Genomic DNA, 25654 nt, shown 5'->3' with positions numbered 1-25654 from the left:
GGGCACTGTGGGGGTATGTGGTTTGTAGGGTGGGTATAGAGGAATGCTGCAATCACGATACATAAATTAATGTAATTTTATGATCCAGAGCCTCATCCCCCACTTTAAAAAAAAAGTTAATATTTTTCTACAACTGGAAACCTCTGGCTACATAATATTTGTGTGCAAATTATTTCTTTCAGATTCATTTGCTTAGCAAAAATATAGCCAAATTTTATCCTGTTTACAGAACAAAATTACAGCACAGTGCTCCTGGAGTGATGTAATATATACAGAATCATCCATAACTTCAGAATCAACTGAAATTTTGGGAATAAACTTTTATGGATATATATCCATAAATATAGGATGCTAGAATCACAACTTATTATAATCCCACATAAATTTCTAAATTTCATTGTATTCTTTGCATTTTGTAATTTACATTGTCTGATGTGGAACTCTTGGGAGATCAGTACTTATGCATTGAAAGAGCTTACCAGAATAAAGATAAAATAAATGAAATCAATAACCATGTTTCCGTTGGTCTATAAAGCCTTGGCTCTGTGCCCTAGTTCTGATGTGCTCACGTTAGGATCTCAAATATGCTCATCTATCAGTACAGAGTTCTTAACCTCAATAGAATTATACATGCATGGAATGAACTTTGAGTATGTTGAGCTCATAAATCCAAACCTGAGGTCAACTCTGAGCCATGCATACTGAATAGAGGTTATTGGACTTTTCCTTCAGAGAGGAGATCATTTTGGGTCATAGTGTTGAACATTTCATGACAATTGAATGCCTCTTTTCCACCTGCTATATTAAAACAGGGCCATAAGTACCTTAAACTTGAATTTCTTCACATCACTATCAAAGGATTCTGCATTTTTCACCTACAGGATACACAGGAGCACAGGTAAGTAAAAACCAGTAGGATTGTAACTTTGCTTATTTTACATTTTCTCATGCAAGACTGGTGAACTTCATTAACACTAGCTAGCCAGGCAAGTAAGTTAAACAGGTTGCCAGTACACTTAAGTACTTGCAAGCAGCACTTGACAAATGGGTTAATTGTGAGTCTGGAAATCTTAGAAAGTCGCTCAAATATATGCTGTGCACCATCAAGCAATGAAAAGAGTAAAAAAACAAACATGGATTGAAAACAAGTATTCTAAATTAAATCAGGGTCCGTGACAATCCTGAAGACTCCCAGTTAAGAATCATGCTAGAGTTTTCAGTCCAACTTTCAACATTGTAGCTCGTTTAGCAAAAAGTTTGGCAAAATTTTAAATTGTCATAGCTCCCAACCTATATTTTGACCCAATTTTAGTTCATTGGATCAACAAATATTGCCATTGTGGGACAATTATTGATACTTTGATTGATGTTATCGATATTCCACTCACAGATCACAAGATGTTCCTGTCCATTGCATTCTTGACAATTACTGTCATCTCATCCCTGGTATCCACTCAAAGTCAGCAAACACAGAATCAACCTGAACACAACTGTAATACTTGCTGCCAAGGTGGTGTCCCAGGCACACCAGGACATAATGGTCTACCAGGACGGGACGGACGGGACGGGATGAGAGGAGACAAAGGTGAGGCTGGTATGAATATCAAAGGAGACAAAGGAGACACTGGATTTGGAGAAGTAGGCCTTCCTGGACCACAGGGACAGAGAGGAGAAAAAGGAGATCAGGGTTTACAGGGGGTAGGCCTCCCTGGAAAGACTGGACCAAGGGGACCCATGGGTCCTGAAGGAAATCAAGGCATACCCGGACGGGCCGGAATAATTGGGATGAAAGGAGAGAAAGGCGACTGTGGACAGTGCAGAAAATCAGCATTCACAGCGGTCAAAATGAATGACCAAACTGGAAACGTTGATGATGTGGTCACATTCCAGGAGGTTACGGTCAATATTGATGGTCATTTTAGTCTTCAATCAAACAAGTTCACATGTCAAATTCCTGGAATTTATGTGTTCATGTTTTCTATGGGCGTATACACACCTACACAACCCCATATCAGGCTTGTTAAGAATGACAATTTGGTTGTGACTGCATTGGCCCATACTACTACTGCTACTGATTTTGACCAAACCAGCAATTCTGCAATCTTGAACCTAGAGGCTGGAGACCAAGTCTGGTTGAAATTTGGTCATCACAATGGACAAAAACTTCACAGCCATTCCTATAGATATTCCAGCTTTTCTGGGTTCCTGCTTTATGAAATATAACTCTGAACTGACATAGAACAAGTAAAGTCAAACCAATGTTATTAAACTGTATATACTTATTGGACAACTTCGTATGAATTTAAGGTGGTACTACACCCCCTGATACATTTTGTGACTAATTTTGCATTTTTCTCCAAAAATAACTGGTAACAAAAGTTATGTATATTATAGGGGCAAGGAATCCAATTACTTCACTGAAATTTCAGTGATTCAAGACATGTGGTTCATTATATATATTAAGAAATGAGGTACATTCTAGCGGTACCTCTTTTCTTATCATAAATAATGAACCGCTTGTCTTGAGTCACTGAAATGCCAGTGTAGTAACTGGATTCCTTGCCCTATAATATACATAACTTTTGTTACCAGTGTGTTATTATTTTTTCAGAAAATGCAAAAATAGTCACAAATTTATCAAGGGTGTAGTACCATCTTAACCCTGTCTTGCATTTGCATTTTAGTAACATATAACACACCCTTTCTCCTGGCATTGCCTTTAAGCTTTAATGTGTGATTTCAATAAAAAATAGATTCTTATTTGTTTTGCGCAAAATGGTAGTTTTAACTGATCACATTATGTCCCCTTTTAATTTTGAGCCAACAATTGAGGTAAAACAAAGAAAATTGCAATTTCATTCCAGTGCCTATAATTATTGCCAATGCATGATTAGCTTTCCAATCATTATTAAGCTTCACACAGCTGGGGTGTATAAATAAGACGTAAGACGAATAGCGATTTACACACACTGTAAAGTGTGCTGAGGCTTGTGGATCAACATCTAGGCGCTAGTGCCAAAGCGTAGCGCACTATAAATCACTGCGCTTTTTTTTTTGCTTTTTTTTAAATTTTTTTTTTTATACATTATTGATTCAATGAGACACATGCACGAGACGTGTCAGCCATAACTCGGTCGGTGAACTCAGAAAAAAAACGGAGATTTCAACTGGAATAGTCTTTGGGTGTTTCAGTGCACTGGGTGGAAAACCTTGGGAGACAGGAAAATGGTCACAAATGTGAAAAAGGGACAAAAGTATAAGAATTGGTTTTGCTAATTTAATTTTCATAATATTTTGATGAGATAGTGGTTAGCATAGATTTTCAAAGTTGGTTAATTGTTTAAATTGTTAATTGTTGAATTTTCTCATAATATTGATGCCAAATTGATAACCGCCTATTCTAGACACAAATTTGTACAAGTTCAACTCCTATAATCAACATTCTCATAGCTTTAGGATGTATGGAGTGTATATTTTGTAATTATACATGTACTTTTAATTACCATGGTGACTTACTATGATACCTATGCCTAATTATTGTTATGTACGATAGAATGTCATTAAAACTTTTTGATGTTTGAAATTTCCTGAAATAGAATTATGTCTTAATAAGATTCTTTGTACATATCTTTGCAATGTATTGGAACCTGTCCTATATATCATTATGAGTTTGTCACAATGCTAAATAGTGATTCATCCTTTTGCCAAAATCATGTTTCGCATGAATTCTCTTGAATACAGGGTTAGTTAAGGCCTCGTATCCATAGGCTGTTCCCTTGCGGCGTGTGCCCTTGTTCCTTGTTTACTTTTTCCCATGTGACCTGCCACACAGACAACGAACCGTAGCGAAAAAAAGCAAAAGAAAGATTCGTTGTCTGTGTGGCAGGTCACATGGGAAAAAGTAAACACGGAACAAGGGCACACGCCACAAGGGAACAGCCTATGGATACGAGGCCTAACGGTGCAGTACTGCAGCATCTGTCTACTATCCTCTTCAACAGATTTCAAGCCTAATATGATTTTAACAAAGAATAATCGCTAATTTAGCATTCGGCCAAACATATACTGATAAAATAGATTTAGAATCACGCTGATCAATCCGTCGGGCGCATCACATGCTGGTCTATTTCAAAACACATGCATTTCTAGAAAATTCTAGAAATATTAAGTTTACCTTTCTATAATTCAATTAGACTATGGATTTTCATGAAAGTGGTTTTAAATTAAGGCCATATACTTACCAGATTTATTTAATCTTGAATTATATTTACATGTACAATATTGCTTAAAACTACACTAAAGTTGCAGTTCTGTATGTGAAAGAGTTAATTTCCTGATATCGTAATTAAAGTGCATTTCATACTGGTCTATCTTGGGGGCTATCTCAATTTCGCGAACGGTGATGTGACTTCAGATGCATCACATACTGGTCTATCTCGAGATAGACCAGTATGAAATGCACTTTAAATACGATATCAGGAAATTTACTATTTCACATACAGAACTACAACTTAAGTGTAGTTTTAAGCAATATTGCATATATGTAAATTCACAATTCTACTTAAATAAATCTGTATCTTCACCACCTAAATCTGTACCATCCTCTGAATCTCTTGATTTATTAACCAAATAAGTAGGACTAACCACTTCTTGTACCCATGATTCAACATAAATTTAAGCGAAAAACTACTCATTGGCACCACATATAACCCCACAGTAATAAACTTATTTCCTTAGACCTATAAAATCTTGGCTCTGTGCCCGGATTATAATGTACTCAAGACACACATGGACTTTGTTACACTCAACCAAAGTCTAGCTGTGAACATTTCATAACAATTGCATGCATCTTTTCCACCTATATCTCAAACAGGGCCATAACTTATAAGTACCTTAAACTTGAATTTCTTCATATCAGCTATCGAAGGATTCTGCATTTTTTCACCTACCAGATAGACAGGTAAGTGTTTATAAGAACCAATAGGAATGTGACTTGTCTTATTATACATTTCTCATGCAAGACTTGTGAACTTCTTTACACTAGCTAGCCAGACATGGCAAGGAATTAAAACATGTTGCATTGCCAATCAAATACATTTTAGATTTTTTTCTTGGCTAAGTACTTATAAGAAGCACTTGCCAAAGATGTCTGGAAATCTTGGCAGTCGCTCATAATATATTATGATATGATCATGCCTGACACCACCAAGCAAAAAATGAAAAGAGTAAAATAACCTGTGGGTTCAAAACACTTGTTCTTAAATTAAAAGGGTACCTTTTCTGAACATGTTAAATGTATGCATGGTGTTTCTTTCTTCATAAATGATTACAAGTTAAGTCCAGAATTAGTGCAATATGTTCCATTATTGGAAAAAAAATTTGGTATAATAAGGTTTATCTGTATAAGGGTGAAATAAGACTCCGAAAGTGACTGCGCTGGTGCTCTACCAATGAATTACTTCTTAAGAAGATTTATTTTAGGAGGAAATAAAGAAAAGAGCAAAGTAGTAAACATTTAGTTTTACAAAATGTGGCTATGCATTTTGGTACACACAAAAGTAAAAAACTAAAAAAGTTCCTTGGAACATAGAAAAATCCTTCAAATTTTAAATGCTACACAGGCGATCTCCTAACACAAACTTTTTTTTTGCCTTGTGAATATATTATTGGTCAATGCATGAATACTTGTGAAGCGCCATCGCATCGTGCAACGCAAGGGGGTGTCTGAGGTGGGATGTGACCCACTCAGCCTATTTGTGGAACTGACTTGCAGGAGTGGTTGAAAGTCTGTGTACAGGGATACTCAACAAAATTAACCACATGGTTTGTACTCAACAAAATCAACAATATGATATTATTATCAATATTGCATTCACAGATCACAAGATGTTCCTGTCCATTGCATTCTTGACAATTACTGTCATCTCATCCCTGGTATCCACTCAAAGTCAGCAAACACAGAATCAACCTGAACACAACTGTAATACTTGCTGCCAAGGTGGTGTCCCGGGCACACCAGGACACAATGGTCTACCAGGACGGGACGGACGGGACGGTATGAGAGGAGACAAAGGTGAGGCTGGTATGAATATCAAAGGAGACAAAGGAGACACTGGATTTGGAGAAATAGGCCTTCCTGGACCACAGGGACTGAGAGGAGAGAAAGGAGACCAGGGTTTACAGGGGGTAGGCCTCCCTGGAAAGACTGGACCAAGGGGACCCATGGGTCCTGAAGGAAATCAAGGCATACCCGGACGGGCTGGAACAATCGGGATGAAAGGAGAGAAAGGTGACTGCGGACGATGCAGAAAATCGGCATTCACAGCTGTCAAAATGAATGCCCAAACTGGTAACGTTGATGATGTGGTCACATTCCAGGAGATTACTGTCAATATTGATGGTCATTTCAGTCTTCAATCAAACAAATTCACATGTCAAATTCCTGGAATTTATGTGTTCATGTTTTCTATGGGTGTGTACAGACCTACACAACCGCATATAATGCTTGTTAAAAATGATAATTTGGTTGTGACTGCATTAGCCCATACCACTACTGCAACTGATTTTGACCAAACCAGCAATTCTGCAATCTTGAACCTGGAGGCTGGAGACCAAGTCTGGTTGAAATTTGGTCATCAAAATGGACACAAACTTCACAGTCATTCCTATAGATTTTCCAGCTTTTCTGGGTTCCTGCTTTATGAAATATAACTCTGAACTGACATAGAACAAGTGATGAAGTCAAACCAATCTTAACTGGACAACTTTGTTTGAATTTAACACTGTCTTGCACCAGCATTTTAGTAACACATAACAGACCCTTAATGATAGGGATGCTTTTTCCTGGCATTGTCTAATGAGTAGAATAATAGATCTTCAAATAAGAATAATAGATTCTTATTTGTTTTCCAAAAATGTTAGTTTTCACTGATCACATTATGTCCCCTTTTAATTTCAAGCCAACAAATGAGGTAAAACAAAGAAAATTGCTATTTCATTCCAGCGCCTATAATTATTGTCAATGTGTGTATTAGCTCGACGATCATTATTGAACTTCACACAGCTGGGACGTATAGGCCTAAATAAGATGTAAGAAAAATAGCACATAGTTTATACATTATTGATTCAATTATACACATGCATGAGACGTGTCAGCCATCACTCGATCTGTGAAATCAGAATAAAACAGGAGATCTCCGGATGTATATATCGAGGGTTCAGAACCAGAAAGCCGTAACTCAATATTACCAGCTCTCACAAAATGAGCATAAAGTTGGCTCTTTGCTTTGGTCTTCAAAAATCAATATTTCATCACAATGTCTTTTGTTTTCTATTGAATTTTGTCATGATTAATGGACTGTATCTTCAATAGTGCCGTGGTGTCTTTATGCTCATTTTGTGGGAGCAGGTGGTAGTGAGTTGAGGCTTTCAGGCTCTCAACCCTCGATATAAACTTAAATTTTACTGTAATTAAAGCACTTCAGGCTTAGTATTTCACATGGTATTTTAGTACACCATTGGCCATTACAATCATGCAAAAAGTAGACATTTTGCATCAATGTAGAGTTAACTTAAGGGATCTAAAATGAGCGTTTATTGCGTTTCGACAGTATTTTTTGTAGGACATGAGAGCACCTCAGACCTATCGAATTGCATTCTGAATACGAAGCATGTCTTTCTGATATCAAATAATTTTCATTGTTTGAAAATCACAATATAATACACATTTTATGAAAATTTGATATTTTTCAAATTTTTGATATATAACAGTCCTCGAAGTAAATTATATACATCTAATGATATATTCTTAAAGTGTATGTAGCAGGGAGGAAAAGCCGACGGTCAATTGAAAATTTTGACCTTTCATATTGAAGATATGGATTTTTTCCCAAAAGACCTTTTTTTTGTGGTGTTTTGGGAAAAAAATCCATATCTTCAATACGAAAAGGTCAAAATTTTCAATTGATCGTCGGGTTTTCATCCCACCTACATACACTTTAAGTATAAATCATCAGATTTATAAAGTTTACTTCAAGTACTGTTAAATATCAAAAATATCAATTTTTAATGATTTGCCATAAAATGTGTATTAAATTGCAAATTTCAAAAATCAAAATTATTTGATATCAGAATGACATTCTTCGTATTCAGAATGCAATTCGATATGTCTGATGTGCTCTGATGTCCCAAAATAAATACTGTCCAAACGTTCATACCCCAGCCCTTAAAGTGAGAGTAACTTAATAATAAGTATTTTAATCTAAATATCAAGTTGAACTCCACATCACCTAAAATATTTTGTTGGAGAAAAAATAAAAACCTTGATGCTTCAGTAACCCTACCCCACCCTAAAGAATTGATGGTTGGCACAACCAAGGGGGTGCAATTCTGAGACGAATTTTCGTTAATGTAGGTTAACTTTTTCTGCTCAAATGAGTGCAGGGAATGGTACCAAAATTTACCCATGCCCATTTAATATTCACACTCCCTGCATGGAAGGCAATATCTTCCATAGTGGGGTGTGGATTTCAACTGGAATAGCCCTTGGGTGTTTTAGTGCTTGGGTGAAAAACTTTGGCAACAAATGGTCAAAAATGTGACAAATGGACAAAAGTATCAGAATTGGGTTTGCCTAATTTAATTTTCAAAATAATTTGCTGAAATAGTGATTAGCATGGTTTGTCAAAGTCGGTTGTTTAAATTTGTTAAATTTTCACATCAAATAATGACAAATTAATAGCCATCTATTCTAGACATACATTTTTATGAGTTCAACTGCTATAATTAACATTCTCATAGCTTTAGGATGTATGGAGTGTATCTTTTGTAATTATACATGTACTTTGTTAATTACCATGGTGACTTACTATGATACCTATGCCTAATTATTGTTATGTACGATAGAATGTCATTAAAACTTTTTGACGTTTGAAATTTCCTGAAATAGAATTATGTCTTAATAAGATTCTTTGTACATATCTTTGCAATGTATTGGAACCTGTCCTATATATCATTATGAGTTTGTCACAATGCTAAATAGTGATTCATCCGTTTGCCAAAATCATGTTTCGCATGAATTCTCTTGAATTAGAATACAGGGTTAGTTAAAGGTGCAGTACTGTAGCATCTGACTACTATCCCCTTCAACAGATTTCATGCCTAATATGATTTTAACAAAGAATAATCGCTAATTTAGCATTCGGCCAAACATATACTGATAAAATAGATTTAGAATCAAGCTGATCAATCCGTCGGACGCATCACATGCTGGTCTATTTCAAAACACATGCATTTCTAGAAAATCGCAATTGAAAATCTTCATATTAAGTTTACCTTTCTATAATTCAATTAGACTATAGATTTTCATGAAAGTGGTTTTAAATTAAAGCATGTACTTACCAGATTTATTTAATCTTGAATTATATTTACGTATGCAATATTACACTAAAGTTGCAGTTCTGTATGTGAAATAGTTATTTCCTGATATCATATTTAAAGTGCATTTCATACTGGTCTATCTTGGGGGCTATCTCGATTTCGTGAATGGTGATGTGACTTTAGACGCATCACATACTCGAGATGGACCAGTATGAAATGAACTTTAAATACGATATCAGGAAATTTACTATTTCACATACAGAACTACAACTTAAGTGTAGTTTTAAGCAATATTGCATTTATGTAAATTCACAATTCCACTTAAATAAATCTGTATCTTCACCACCTAAATCTGTACCATCCTCTGAATCTCTTGATTTATTAACCAAATAAGTAGGACTAACCACTTTTTTACCCATGATTCAACATAAATTTAAGCAAAAAACTACTCATTGGCACCACATATAACCCCACAGTAATAAACTTATTTCCTTAGACCTATAAAACCTTGGCTCTGTGCCCGGATTATAATGTACTCGAGACACACATGGACTTTGCTACACTCAACCAAAGTCTAGCTGTGAATATTTCATGACAATTGCATGCATCTTTTCCACCTACTATATCTCAAAGAGGGCCATAACTTATAAGTACCTTAAACTTGAATTTCTTCATATCAGCTATCGAAGGATTCTGCATTTTTTCACCTACCGGATATACAGGTAAGTGTTTATAAGAACCAATAGGATTTTATCTTTGCTTATTTTATATTTCTCATGTAAGACTGGTGAACTTCTTTACAGTAGCTAGCCAGACATGGCAAGGAAGTTAAGGATACGATACATGATTTTCCGACAAGTGACTCATTTCGGAATGCGATCAAGGATTTTGAAGAAAAAAAAGTTTCCACGGGCTTCGTTGGGACTCGAACCAGCGATTCTAAACTTCCTTCGATTACGCGTCTAGCGCTTTACCGCTCGCCACCGTGGCAGTTGAGCGATGGAGTGTAATGATAAAAGATAAATCTGATAATGCCATCTTTAGCCTTTTGTTTACTGAAAAAAGACGCGTTTTGTAAAGATAGATTAGCCGTTTTATGCATAAATAGCACGAACGTTTGGGAAAGGTTTCAAACAAATAATAAAGACACTGATGTGATGATGAAATTAAGTGAAGTCGGGAATTATCTGCGTCGCAATGTTTTGTTTTGGTTTTAGGAATTTGACCTTAAAATTTACGACTTACGTGACATTATCATTCGAAATCAACAAAAGATATTTCAACACTATATGTCCTCATTCTTTCTCTAGAATGTTTTGTACATGTATGTGAAATAGCTTCAACAATGGTTCGCTGCATAATGGTAAAAATAGCCTTGACTCAAAAAAGGCGAGAGGTACCCTATTTACGGATTCAGGCTAAATTTAAAATTGATATAAAACGTTCGTTTTTTGATCGATTACAAAAAATTAATTTTTGTCGTATAAAGAAATTGTATCTGGCGTGAATTACACTACAGTTTTTATTCCTAGGGCTCTTTGACTTCTTCAAATAATTTTTTTAATGATAGAGTGAATCCCCTGGCCCTCTATAATTACGCACAAAAGATCGACCCCCCTTAAATATGTTGCATTGCCAATCAAATATATTTTAGATTTTTTTTTCTTGGCTAAGTACTTATAAGCAGCACTTGCCAAAGATGTCTGGAAATCGATCACTCATAATATATTATGCTGTGTGATCATGCCTGACACCACCACCAAGCAAATGAAAAGAGTAAAATAACCTGTGGGTTGAAAACACTTATTTTTAAATTAAAAGGGTACTTTTTCTGAACATGTTAAGGGATGGGGTATGAACGTTTGGACAGTATTTATTGTGGGACATTAGAGCATATCAGACATATCGAATTGTATTCTGGATACGAAGAATGTCTTTCTGATATCAAATAATTTTGATTTTTTGAAATTCGCAATGTAATACACATTTTATGGCAAATGATTAAAATTTATATTTTTGATATTTTTAACAGTACTCAAAGTAAACTTTATAAATCTGATGATTTATACTTAAAGTGTATGTAGGTGGGATGAAAAGCTGACGATCAATTGAAAATTTTGACCTTTCGTATTGAAGATATGGATTTTTTTTCCCAAAACACCAAAAAAATTAGGTCTTTTGGGGGAAAAATCCATATCTTCAATATGAAAGATCAAAATTTTCAATTGATCGTCGGCTTTTCCTCTCAGCTCAATACAATTTAAGAATATATCATTAGATTTATAAAATTTACTTCGAGGACTGTTATATATCAAAAATGTGAAAAATATCAAATTTTAATAATTTGTCATAAAATTTGTATTATATCGTGAATTTCAAAAATGAAAATTATTTGATATCAGAAAGACATTCTTCGTATTCAGAATGCGATTCGATATGTCTGATGTGCTCTCATGTCCCACAAAAAATACTGTCGAAATGCTCAAAACACTCATTCCAGATCCCTTAAGTGTGTGCATGGTGTTTCTTTCTTCATAAATGATTGCAAGTTAAGTCCAGAATTAGTGCAATATGTTTTATTATTGGAAACTTTTATTTTTTGGCCAAAATTTGGTATCAGGTATTTTTGTGTGATGATTGTCTCAGGCAAAAAAAGAGACTTATTTAGGAGGAAATGAGGAAAACAGCAAAGTAGTAAACATTTAGTTTTACAAAATGTGGCTATGTGATATGCATTTTTTTATTGCGTATTGGTACACACAAAAGTAAAAAACTAAAAAGTACCTTGGAACATAGAAAATTCCTTCAAATTTTAAAGGCTACGCAGGTGATCTCCTGACACAAACTTATTTTGCCTTGTGAAAATATTATTGGTCAATGCATGTATACTCGTGAAGCGCCATCACGTCGTACAATGTAAGGGGGTGTCTGAGGTGGGATGTGCCCCCACAACATATTTGGAACAAATAAAGGCCCAATTTAAGCAATTTCTTGAACCATTTTGACACTATTGTTTTTATATCATTGCTTAAAATACAAAGTGTACAGGTGCCCAAAATAAAAGCCAAAATGAACACATCTGTATCAATATACGCAGATGGGTGTCTGAGGTAGGATGTGCCCCCCTCAGTCTATTTGAAAAATAAATCGAAACAGGTAAGCATCATCGATGAGAGTTTTCTGAAGTATTCTGAGGTGTTTTCTAGGTTATTTTTTGCATTTGAAGAACATTTTTGACACTCCACCTGGTACCTGCTCAGAAAGCATTGCAATATAGCTAAGGATTCAAAAGATGACATCATTTGTGACTTTTGTGTGTATGCAAGTGAAAATATGTTATCTTTGCACTTTTATGTAATTTTTTCTTCAAAATCTGCTAAGTAAAACATAATATCCATATTTTTCATGTTATCTACATAATTATGTCAACAAAATAATAGAAGTCAAAGGGGGTCTGAGGTGGATGCGCCTTCCTTAGCATTTGAAAAAAAATTGTGCACCATTTTTACACTATAATTATTATGTGATGTGAATGTTCATTAAATTCTATTTTTATTTTTTTTAACATGAAAGGGGGCAAGGACCCAGTGTGCCCCTCACAGTGTCAACACCCTGTATTATAAATATTTTTTTCCATACAGCTCAATGCTCCGTTGAAATCAATATTCTATTATTGACACAGATAAAGAAAGTTTACATATGCATTGTGTTATAGGACGTGCAGCTGGAACTTAACTGAATGGGCTAAACGCGTTCCTTTATACCTATAAAGTATAATGTCATTCTCAAAATTAAATATATCTCAATTTTTACTTTGGATTTCAAATTTTTTACTTTAAAAATGCAGTAAAAGATATCCACAGCAAGCTGCAAGGCCCCGCTAATTAGTGTACTGCTTTTTGAGTGAGTGAACTGGAAACAAAACCCTGGTTTTACCTGAAAACTAATTTTTTTCTTGTAATAGAAACATCATATGGGGTACTAGAGCATGCAAAAATCGTAATAATGTGTAGAATATAGAAACGCTGTGGTATCTCATATGATAGTCATAGTATGCTTAGCCTGAGTCACTCGGCCTATCTCGAACAAAATCGCGATGCGTAGCTGTTAAAAAACAAGAGGATTCGCTGTACTATCACGGCAATTTTTAACACGAAGATATAGGGATGATGACGATGTGCCCCTGTCGCCTGGTATGGGAGGTTGTTGATAATGATTAAAATGTGATGCAATTTATATCTTCCATAAAACATAAGTAGGCAAATGGCAATTCAGGAAACAAAAATAGACTTAAGTCCAAACACAGATTACTTTCCAATCCTGTTACATAACATACATCATTTTTAAACGTTAACACAAAATAATTACAAAATTAACAAGATAGAGTCTAGAGAACTGACTTTCAAGGCCTACTCAACAAAATCAACCCTATGGTTTGTACTCAACAAAATCAACAACATGATGTTATTATCAATATTGCATTCACAGATCACAAGATGTTCCTGTTTATTGCATTCTTGACACTTACTGTCATCTCATCCCTGGTATCCACTCAAAGTCAGCAAACACAGAATCAACCTGAACACAACTGTAATACTTGCTGCCAAGGTGGCGTCCCGGGCACACCAGGACACAATGGTCTACCAGGACGGGACGGACGGGACGGGATGACAGGAGACAAAGGTGAGGCTGGTATGAATATCAAAGGAGACAAAGGAGATGCTGGATTTGGAGAAGTAGGCCTTCCTGGACCTCAGGGACTGAGAGGAGAGAAAGGAGACAAGGGTTTACAGGGGCTAGGCCTCCCTGGAAAGACTGGACCAAGGGGACCCATGGGTCCTGTAGGAAATCAAGGCATACCCGGACGGGCCGGAATAATCGGGATGAAAGGAGAGAAAGGTGACTGTGGACAATGCAGAAAATCTGCATTCACAGCGGTCAAAATGAATGACCAAACTGGAAACGTTGATGATGTGGTCACATTCCAGGAGATTACGGTCAACATTGATGGTCATTTCAGTCTCCAGTCAAACAAGTTCACCTGTCAAATTCCTGGAATCTATGTGTTCATGTTTTCTATGGGTGTATACAGACCTACACAACCCCATATCAGGCTTGTTAAGAATGATCATTTGGTTGTGACTGCAGTAACTGTCACAACTACTGCTGACGATTTTGACCAAACCAGCAATTCTGCAATCTTGAACTTGGAGGCTGGAGACCATGTCTGGTTGAAATTTGGAAACAGTGGACAAAAACTTCACAGCAGTTCCAACAGATATTCCAGCTTTTCTGGGTTCCTGCTTTATAAAATATAACTTTGAATGTTGTATCATGGTGGTGTATCTGCATTTTTGACATTTTACAGAAGAAGCATAATATTTGTTTTTAAATTTTTTTTGTGTATTTATTGTTTTTGGGGTGTTTTTTACTTTTAAATATTTTTATTTATTTAATTAATTGCTTCTAAGACTTGTAAAATAAAATATCTCACAATGTATGCATTTACCTTTATTTTCTTGATCCATTGATTTGTCAAATTTGCTCAAAATGTCACTTACAACATTCTTGAACTGAAAAATCTATAGAACTTGTGATTAAGTCAGCTATATGCTTATTGGTTAACTTTGATTAAATTTAACCTAGTTTTAATCAGGTATAATCCAACAAGTAGGACCTGTTTTTTCTTTGTTACCAGACTATGCTCAGATGTAGATCACTCAAGAAAGATTAACCTAGAAAGTCCTATAACCTAACTGCCCGTTTTTTGGGGGGGACAGGGAGGTCACTGGACTTTCGCGATCACTGGACTTTTGCGATTTTTCTTTCTTGCGCCATATATAGATATAGATATAGTGATCATAGTCCGAGCTGAATATAGTCTGGTAACTAAGAAATAAAAGGCCCTACTTGTCAGACTAAACAGGTTTACAATCTATCTTTGAAATTTGCTTCTTCAGATCACATCGTATTGACGGTTTGTCATCAACTGTCTCAGCATTGAATCAACAAAATGCAGTAGATCGCTGACAGTCCCATTTCCGTCTTGAACTACAGACCCTTTTTCTGGGGCCATTTACATTTGATTTACACAGGTACCCATTACAAATGTGTTTTCCTCATGAACCAAATATAGGAGGCCAGTCGAGTGCAGATCCATCGGAACACGCTTTTCAATACGGAATAAATGCTAACCTCATTGTGACATCATCCAAGCAGCAAAGTTCATTTCCCATTCCCCTTGTGAAAGCGAAAATCCTAGATATACACAAAATTTTATTTGGAATCCCATAATCTTCCACTCCTTTTCTACTGTTTTTGGATGTAAACTGTTGGATCTAGAATGGCTAAAAATACTAAGTTTAGTTGTAGTTCCACAATCTTCCACAAGGGGGTATGGTTTCAAATGGAATTTGATTACAATTAAATATATTTTGAGTGACTACTGATCATAAATTTGCCATGTATGCACCATATAACCATTAAGGAAAGCAGGGGTTTAATTAAGACCTTGTTTTTGGATATCAACTGTATGCATGCATTTCATGTTTATTATTTGATATTGTTGCATGATTTGTAATGAATGAAACTCAACTATGAAAACACACTTACTGAATAAAATATGAAAAGGGGAATAATCATAGATATATATGTATTAATTTGTATGTACAATATGTATAATATAGTCTGTCTCGTCTCAAGTTGAGAGTAACGCCATGTTGGAATTCGCAGTGGCAGATTCGAATCATGTGCGCTAACCTAATCCCGCGGGATGTATACACATGCATGAAGCGTGATTTGTATGTATGCTGGTGACACAACTGTGTAAACACATTGAATTGAATCTGCCACTACGTAATTCAACAAGGTATTACTCTCAACTTGAGATGAAACACACTATAGCTGTATATTATTAATCGGGGTGTCAACATGCCACAGATAGCCCTCAATAATGTCCAATACAGCCTGTGAACTCTTTTTTACACACAAAAAATTTATTTATTATAACAAAAGTTAGTGATAACACTGTATGGCCCATCAAACTGTCGGAAATTTGTGATGTGGACCTCAGGTCACACGATAAAGCATTGCATGCCTTCGCAAATTACACGATAGACCGTAAAAATACACGGTAAGTGAGTAGCAGTTTTGCCTGTCGCATTTCATGGAACAATCGGCCTTCATTATCGGTGATGCTGAGACTATGACTGCTTGTACGGGGTTTGTTATCTTTTTCGTCTATACAAATTACATACTGTGTTTCATGTCTTTGCGTTTATATGATATTAATACTGCACTTTCAAAATATGCACAGTGAGAGTAGTATTTTCATCTCTCACCCTTCATGGAAAGATTGGCCCACATATGATGCTGGACTTTGTCACTTGATGCACCATCTATTTATTATTAGTCTATGGCCTTACCTCATTACTAATAGTAGGGTCAGCATCAGCACTTGGAGTTTCAGCTGGTGAGGGCTGGCTGTGTATATGGGGCTTCAATTTCTGCATCACTTCTGTAGAAATAAAAGTGAACAAGAAATAACATTTTGATCAAAGTGTTGAAAATATGTGACTTTTTGGGGGTTTTTTTTCAAGAGGATTTTTCATTTACTCAAGCTTCCCCTCTTGGTAAGAAATCAATTGTTGTGAGAAATTAGAATCGTAAAAGACATATCTGGGTAGTTTGTAAATTGTATTTGTTGGGAATATATGGACAGAATAGTTTGTCACCAAACCCTGAGTCCATCAAAAGCTAAAGATCCATATACACACACAAAATAATTCAGCATAACTCCTTTGTAGTTCCCAAAGATATTATACCAAAACATTACAGACTTGAAACATTGAACCATACGTGATGCTATGGTAATCTGCCATCTTGGTTTGTAGCTCATGAAGGGCAAATAATGAACCTCCATCGGGAAGAACCAGAAATCAAATGATAAGTTACGTCTTTAAGTGTGAAGGTTTGCGCATGCAGTGCTTAGCACTTGTTTTTGGTACAACATGTTACAAGCAGAATGCAAACAGCCATACACTTTGAATTCAAGTTTGCCTGGCGTATAGCGAAATATTCCGGAGGTACATTAAATCCAGGGGGTACTCAGTACAAATGACCGTACAGGGACTAGCCGCAAACACGGTTAGCATTTTTGGTATATCAATGACCCCTTTTTCTAGGTTGGAGTCAATTATTTTCAATCAAAAAAATCTAATTGCCAAAAGGATAGACAGAGTAGTAGACAGGTCAGTTGTAAAAGTAAAATGAAACACAAAACACTACTCCTGCAAAAAAACAATGCAGATACAACTTTCTTGGATTAACCCCATGAAAATGTTCACTTTTTAAAATTTATTATACTACTCTTTTGTAGAGTTGCTCACCATTATGTATGAAAAAAGGCAATCTTAGATCATTAGGCTACTCATTCTTAATCAAAGTATATCTTCTGAAACATCTGTTCACTGAATATTCATTCATACATTAATATTAATGAGGTCACCACCTGACTTTGCATGTGAAACTTCCCTACTAGTGTGGTTACATACAACTAATTAATTACAGTTTTCAATGAAAGAATTGCAACTTTTGTGTAGGATTAAGCCGAATAGGCCCATAGTCATGGTTAATAACAATATAGGTAAATCCAGAATTAATTACACGTTTGAAAGAAATCCATATTATTGAGCTTAATATTATGAGCTTACTGTTACTTTGTGTGGCAATCATATATGTGCTGAATCCTAGCGCTGGAACCTGAGCAGTAAACACCAACTCCTTCATAGCTTTACCACGATCTCTTCTTACATTCTTTGTTGCAGTAGTAACATCCATTATCTGCAAGTATAGACAAAAGCATATAAACAATGGGATTTATAAGTACATTGTACCTATTACCTCAACTCTGATATTGGCAGGACCCAGAAAGTCTGTGTATGACAGCCAAGCTTGTGCGGGAGTTAAGCGTGGATACTGAGCCTGTAGGTGTGCTTTGAATGCTTGGCTACTTGGAGCTTGCATTATGTTTTCTTTGAGGTTATTCCACTGGGGTATTGTTTGTAGGAAGAATGAATACTTGTGACTTTGGTGTCTGGTCTGATGAAGGTCAAACAACAAGTTCAGGCAAGTCCCAATGGCCCACTTCTCAATACAAAGCATACATATAGACCAGAAGGACTTAACTGCCCCCATACAAGTCACTTACATCTTTTGCCATGGGAGAGGGGTAGTAAAATGGACACATCTTTAAAAGAATTAGGAGTAGAACCCCCAGTGTTTTTTATTGTATTTCTTACTTTTTTCTCCTTCAATTGACACCACTTGGGGGTTATACCTTCATGGCATTTCAAGATATGCCCATTTAAGACCAAAAGGTTAGTAAGTAAGCTAGTAACATACACTAATATAGGGTGGTACCGCTATGCAGTCCACCAAAAATTACAACCTGGGGCAGACATGAAATTTAAGAAGGTGTTTGAAGAGGGTGGTAAGAATGCCCTTCGAAAACCCAAGTTTCTTCTTCCTATATATGTGCATACATTGAGTATTGTCGCACAGGCTTAACGTGCAGTTTTTTTACCTATGAACAATCCTGGAACCTAAGATTGATTGCAGATATCAGAACCGGGGATGGTTCCCCCTTCTCTTTTCGAATAGCTCTGACACTTAACGTGCACAGGGTTTGACTCTTCCTGTGCACGGGACCAACGGCTTTACATGAATTCCGAATCACGGACGAAGCACATACACTACCTATATCTGCACGTGCTAAGCAGTGTATGGGGGCGAGAAGAAATTCTTCAATTAAATTCTGAAATCAATTAACTGAACATAATTAAAGGATTCCCGACCATATAGGAACTTTTTGGGAGGGAAGAGAATTTTCACCTAAGGCAAGCCCAAGGCTCGAACCCTCATCGATCGTACCTCCCGGCCGGCAGCGCAACGCCTTAACCACTTGGCCATCTCGCCCTCACCTCCAGACGTATGGACAAATAATCCAGATGTACACTATTTTACCCTCCATGAGTGACACACATGCATGGCAGAGTTGGTAATCTTTGAGCCTAATCTCTTTAAATACAACACAACTTAAGTTTTAAAAAACATTACACAGAGCAGTAATGTGATGTTAAGCTGAATCAATTCCATAAAAACTTGCAGGTCAGAGATGACTTCAAAACCAAACCACCAATTGACCGCCAGCATCTTGGAAGAACCAGCAATTGAGTCTGGTTTCTATTGTTTGAAATATAGAACTTGGTTAAACCATTGGTACTACTAGGGCACCAGAGGTTGACTATTAGTTTGGATTTGAAGCCATCCCTTCTGCTTGTGGCCAAATACTGTGCAAGGTGCTTTTAACCCCCTGAGCACTACCTGCCGATCTAACATTCTCTCTGATTGGTCAATTACATGATATCTTCATTTTAATCACCAATCAGAATGGAGCTTTGCAAATAATTCACCCCAATTTTTTGTGTGGTGAAATTATTCTAACAATGTTGCTGATTGGTCAAATTGATAATGAAAACTTCTTTTTGACCAATATGCAGGTAGTTCTCATGGGGTTAAACTTGATATTCTACATACCTGACTGGAAACCATTTTGCCATCTGGACCTGTGACTGTGTATGAATTACCGTTGACTGGTACTCGTACTGGCGTATGCACCATGTGGGCCACTGGGTTGTATGCTGTCACTGTGAACTAGTAATGAGAAGCAACAAAGGTTTCAATGTCAAATAATTTGAGCATTTTACATTGACCATACCCTTATAGTTCGAATGATTTATATAAAATGATAATTACTGGCACGTTTGTGATACAGGGCTGACATTCCGGACTCAGCTTGCCGTTTGGAGTATTGCATCTCCAATTCAGTAATCTCATGCCATGGGCTCAGACCCTACTCAGTACTTAGCAAAGCCAGGATTTCAGAGGCAACTTTCAAGGAGGAACAATTGGATGAAAATTGTTAAAAATGGGCTAAATTGCCGGCCTAAAATCATGGCAGCCAACATCCAAAGGGTAGGGGGCAAGACAAGGAACGATATCTCACAGGGTGTAGCTTACCCCCTCTTTCCTCCCCCCTCAAATATGCCACTGACTCTACTTACCATTTGTGCATCTTCTGTTGATGGGCATATACTTATATTGAGATATCCACAGAAGCTTCCCTGTGGTGGTCTTGAGGTGCCATTGGTCATCATATTATTAAGAACACTGTTAACCACACTCTGTGATGAAATATAAATGAACGAAGAATTCAGCCAAACACTCATAATATGAGTGGATTATTCATACGTAAGGCCATCTTATTTTAATAGTTTGTCTCAAAGCCCCCATGAGCATGAATATTGAATAAAATTGCCCTCTTTTTGCATGTTCTTCCCACTGGATTGAGTAAATTTCAATTTTTTCCTGTGTTTTATTTGTTTTCACTATTCAACACATAAAAATATCACAATAGCCTAATTCTTGACCACAGTGAAACGTTGAGAGATGATAGGCAGTCTGTTGAGAAAAAGCTTGTCTGACAGAGTAAAAAAACAAATCTTTAAAATATTCTGCATTTCACATTAGGTTTTCAACTTGGGAATGGCTTTCAGACAAACTATTAAATTAAGATGGCCTAATAATAATGAAATTGATTAATCTTTTTTTGGTCTTAAAGGGGCATTTCGTGATCCACAGCCTCATCCCCCCACTTTTCAACAAAAAAGTTGAGATTTTTACACCACTGGATACCTCTGGCTACATAATGTTTATGTACCAAATATTTCTTGCAGATTAATTCGTTTAGCAAAAATATCGCCAAATTTGAATTTTGTTCTGGTGCACCAAAACAAAATTACAACACATTGTCTATGGAGCAGTGTTACACATAATCATGCATAACTTCATAAGCAAAAATCGGAATCAACTGAAATTTTGGGAATAAGCTTTTTTAGTGGATATCTACTGAAAATGTCATAAAAAGAGGATGCTAGGATCACGAAATCCTCCTTTAAGCTTTGGTCAATTTGTTTTCAATGCATGACCCTCACATGGTATATGTAACAACAATAAGAGGAAGATACTTTCTTTTACCAAAGTATGTGCCATACAGTTAATAACCTACCTATGGCAAAAGACAGCAACATTGTTTTAACTCTTGACATGTTACAGCCTCTTACCACATGAGATCAAATAGAGTTGTTAACCTCATCCATGTCAAAAGGAAGTAAATCATCACTGTTCTGGCAAAACCTCATAACTCCAATAGCTGCTATGTTTTAATTATAGGTTAATGAACACGTATTACTTGCTGGGAGATAAATTAGACAAAATAATGCACACGCGCTGATGTTGATGCATCTCATGCACGAGCCCCGAAGATATAGTAATCTTGAATGAGCTTCTGTCCCGGGGAAAGGGGTAACTCAGTTTAGCTTAGGTAGGGAGGCGCCGCTGACAATCTAAAAGTGCACCCATCGCTATACACATTTTTTATAACTTTTCCCATTTTTTTTGGCAAATTTAGAAAATTGAGGCAGTGATGTAATATTGGGCTATTTTCTGAAAAAAATAATATACGGTAATATAAAAGAAAAAAAATTTAATTTTAAAAAATTCAAAAATTTCAGATGTGTAAATTTTCATGACCATATTTGGAATCAGCATGAAAAATGCATTAAAATGAGTACAAACAAGCCTAGTATTGGTTCAGTAGTTCTTAAGATAGCTCTTCATATTTTGAGAAAAATATTTTTTCCGTTGAAGCGAAGGACTAGCACGCAGAGCATTAATATACCAAATGACCCAGATTTCTGTAAGGTTGCCAAAGAAACCATATAATTACCTCACATGAAGAAATACCCATACCAATTCTCTTGGCATAATCATTAGCCACATGCTGCTTCTCAGTACCGCTGTAAAGAATAGAAGACTGTCAATTAATATCAGTTATGATATAACAATATAGTTGGCTTTTACACAGTATCATTAAAATTATTTTTATCAGTCACATTTTGTGTTAGATATCAGTACAGTTTGTTACCCTGCTGAAGTTTAGTTTTAACACATGAATCAAACAAAAAATATGGAAAAAGGATGAAAGAAAGGATAAAAGAAAGGGTGAAATAAAAAATTAAAAAAATGTAAGAAAGAATGGAGGAAAGAAAGGACAAAAGAAAGGACAAAAGAAAAGACAAAAGAAAGGACAAAAAAAGAAAGATTGAAAGAACAAAAAAAGGACAATCAAAAAATAGGATGAAAGAAAGAAAGAAAGAAAGAAAGAAAGAAAGAAAGAAAGAAAGAAAGAAAGAAAGAAAGAAAGAAAGAAAGAAAGAAAAAAAGAAAGAAAAAAAGAAAGAAAGAAAAAAAAAAAAAAAAAATGTAAGCATTCGTTATAATATGTTGCTGTGGTGAAGGTATGATCAAATTTTGACTTTTGATCATAAGTAATTTCACTACCAAATGGCTGCCCTTCTTACCTGACTGCATCATGATGCTGTGCTACCCCCATGGCTTTCTCTGTAGACAAGGAATAATTTAAACAAAAGATAATACATACATGTATAAGTTATGGCTCATGAAAGTACCATTTTCAGAATCTGATTTTAGTAATTTACAGGGTCTTTGGTGCTAAAACAACATAAAATCAGTGGACCTCTTCTGTATTAATTAATCCGACATCTTCCCACAATCCTGCCCCAGGGTGGGGAGTGGGTGGGGGAGGCACTGAAAAGCTGACAATTTGTTTTATATGTTGAATAGCTTCTTCCAAAATAGTATGGCATTATACTTACTCAAAGTAACAGAGCTACCAGTCTTTTGCATGCCTCCCAACACCTCCAACTGTTTGCAAATCTATAATTAATAAATGGAAATTAATATATGTGATATACAAAATACAATTTAAATTATTGCCTTTTAATGTATGAAACGTTTTTGTTGTTTTTATTGTTATTTTCTTTGGGTTTTTTTAAAGCAGGACAGGGTCTGACTTAAATCTATTTGATATGCCTTGAGATAAAAATGAGATATCAAGATATTATAGAGAGAGTGACATGAGTGCATGCTCCAGTTGGCATAGTATTAAATTACCCATGTTGATTCACAAAGAACTGATTAATTACATACACAATCAAAGGTGGTACATTTTTACATATGTAAAGTAACTGCAGAAATGTGCCAACCTCACTGCCTCACACCGACATCGCCTGGTTAATAATTACATTGTACAGCAGAGACACTAAAATCAATACCCGGGATCGATACAAGTGAATGTGCTATGCACGATTTGATATTCAGACGATAAATCTTTGGATACCGGGGTAGAAAATGATGAATATCTCCCGTAATTTTTTTATTCTAAAGAAGCCATATTTTTATGCTTGCAATATATGTGATGAAAGGATATGATAATCGTTAGCTTGCGTATTGAGAAAGAACTGTGCATATTGAGCTCAAAAACTGACAAAAATTCTGATTTTATATGTGCCGAACTATAGCGCAGTGTAGGACACTCGTGGAGGCAGTCTGAAAGCAGATGACCTCATGGTGTATACCATGCTCACTGACCGTACAGAGGTCAGTCACCAGGCTATTGTCAATAGCCTTAGTCGGATGTCCCTCGGCCCATTATGCATCTCAAAACTATTAAACAGGTCGGAACATAATGGCCATGCATGGCTGTGGATTCAACCTACCATGGCGATTTCTGCCGTGAAGATATCAGGGCGATGACACTGTGTGCCTTGTGGAAACAAAATGGACTATACCGCAGAATTCCATCTGCAAGCATATATGAATCTAAATGAGTGTTTTTTGATAAATGAGACGAAAGGCAGACACCCTCCACAATAACATTACACTAGATTGGTCTAACAAGAATACATGTTTGTACAGCTGTATGTATCAGTAATATAGTTGCTCAAACTCCAAATAATGTTTTTGTGGAGGGTCTCTGCCTTTTGTCTCTTTTGACAAAAAAAAAACCCATTTAGAGGCATATACGATGCTTTTTGATGGAATTCTATGGTAGATTGTCTAACATAATCTTCCTTTTATGACTCTGACAGAGTTGATAACTAAAGAATCATGGTGTCTCTTACCTTAGAAGAAATAGATTATTAGCTTGTCTAACAAAACGCTTGATAGCTATGTGTAAAGTATCATTACCAGTTAGAACTTGTCACTCTTTCTGATCCCTTACATCATATGACAGAAATGATAGTCAAGGAGAAAGAATCAGTGTGTTCCCTACCTGCAAGAGGTTATTAGCCGGTCTGACATAACCCTTGATAGCTCAACTGTCCTCAATTTCGCATGAAAAGGGGGGGGGTAAATTTGATGAAAAATCAATGCAAAGGGAGTCTTTGAAAGATTTGGTAACATGCATGGTTACCAACTTTTGTGTTGAGTTGAGGGCATAGCATAGCCAACGGGGGAAGGGGGCAGAGTGCTCCCTGACAAAAAATTACAGAGAAAATAGAGTAGGCAAAGGAAAAGAAGAGCAAGAAGCCTGTAAAATTCACCCCGATCATGGTCAAAATAGTACAAATTACCAAATTCTTGCAGGCTATGAGCGCACACTGTCCCAATGAAGCTTTTTTGGAAGCTCAATGAAGTTCATAGACTTTACATTTAGGCCTACAGTCTCTCTGAAAGCTCAAAGACTTTCATTTAGTCCTACAGTCTCTCTGGGGAAAAACGGTATATTTATTATATCCTACCTATAATACTGGGTCAAAATATGCAACCGGGAAATTAATTTCACCTTTGCCCACAAAATTTTTACTTTGCCTGCCCTGACCAAGAAAGCTGGCTACACCCCTGTACACTAAATGACAGAAATGATAGTCAAGGAGAAAGAATCAGTGCATCTCTTACCTGCAAGAAGTTATTAGCTTGTCTGACATAACCTTTGATAGCTGGTCTACTAGTGAAGTATCCAGTCCAGAAGTCATTAGCAGCATCGGCATAGGGAAAGAAGTCGTCACTCTTTGTCGTCCACGTTTTATCCGCTTCATTCAGATGCTTCACATAACAGGCAGGTGTGGAGTACAGGAGATGAATCTTGGTATCCTCTTCCTGAAATGTAATTAAATAAATAAATTTGAGTGATTTAACATTATTACCAGCACTCTTTAATAATATTCATTCTACAAGCCGAGCTGAGCAGGTCTGTGATCAGAATCAATGCACTTCAACAAGGGCGTAACAGTAGCGCATCTCTTGCCACAGACTGTCCCACAGACTGTCCCACAGTTTCAGTTTCAACACG

The 25654-nt window shown here is 36.2% G+C and overlaps 4 protein-coding genes across 4 annotated transcripts in view; 3 read left to right on the top strand and 1 right to left on the bottom strand.

Moving 5' to 3' along the window:
* The window catches only part of LOC140159703 (lysosomal alpha-mannosidase-like), a 68715-nt gene that overhangs the window by 15873 nt on the left and 27188 nt on the right, over nt 1-25654 (bottom strand). The window contains exons 8-15 of the mRNA XM_072183199.1: nt 25261-25461; nt 23175-23235; nt 22860-22899; nt 22226-22295; nt 20502-20621; nt 19975-20091; nt 18090-18219; nt 16803-16894 (exon numbers count right to left, since the gene is read on the bottom strand). Coding sequence (XP_072039300.1) covers nt 16803-16894; nt 18090-18219; nt 19975-20091; nt 20502-20621; nt 22226-22295; nt 22860-22899; nt 23175-23235; nt 25261-25461 — 831 coding nt within the window. The remainder of the gene's footprint in view (nt 1-16802; nt 16895-18089; nt 18220-19974; nt 20092-20501; nt 20622-22225; nt 22296-22859; nt 22900-23174; nt 23236-25260; nt 25462-25654) is intronic.
* Nucleotides 1392-2558, top strand: LOC140159405 (uncharacterized). The gene has a single exon (XM_072182869.1). It carries the CDS (start codon nt 1399-1401, stop codon nt 2221-2223), a length of 825 nt encoding a protein of 274 aa, XP_072038970.1. The 5' UTR covers nt 1392-1398; the 3' UTR covers nt 2224-2558.
* On the top strand, nt 5821-6848 carry LOC140158415 (uncharacterized). Its single transcript, XM_072181506.1, has one exon. The coding sequence runs from the start codon at nt 5821-5823 to the stop codon at nt 6709-6711; it is 891 nt and encodes a 296-aa protein (XP_072037607.1). The 3' UTR covers nt 6712-6848.
* On the top strand, nt 13875-14696 carry LOC140158414 (uncharacterized). Its single transcript, XM_072181505.1, has one exon. It carries the CDS (start codon nt 13875-13877, stop codon nt 14694-14696), a length of 822 nt encoding a protein of 273 aa, XP_072037606.1.

Source organism: Amphiura filiformis, chromosome 8 (assembly GCF_039555335.1).
Source record: "Amphiura filiformis chromosome 8, Afil_fr2py, whole genome shotgun sequence".
NCBI lineage: Eukaryota > Metazoa > Echinodermata > Ophiuroidea > Amphilepidida > Amphiuridae > Amphiura > Amphiura filiformis.
The sequence above is the reverse complement of the archived record's forward strand: the minus strand, read 5'-3'. Positions and strand labels throughout refer to the sequence as shown.

What these genes read in the sequence shown, in the direction of transcription:
- LOC140158415 (XM_072181506.1), top strand. Translation starts at nt 5,821, where the DNA reads ATGGTTTGTACTCAACAAAATCAACAATATGATATTATTATCAATATT.
- LOC140158414 (XM_072181505.1), top strand. Translation starts at nt 13,875, where the DNA reads ATGTTCCTGTTTATTGCATTCTTGACACTTACTGTCATCTCATCCCTG.
- LOC140159405 (XM_072182869.1), top strand. Translation starts at nt 1,399, where the DNA reads ATGTTCCTGTCCATTGCATTCTTGACAATTACTGTCATCTCATCCCTG.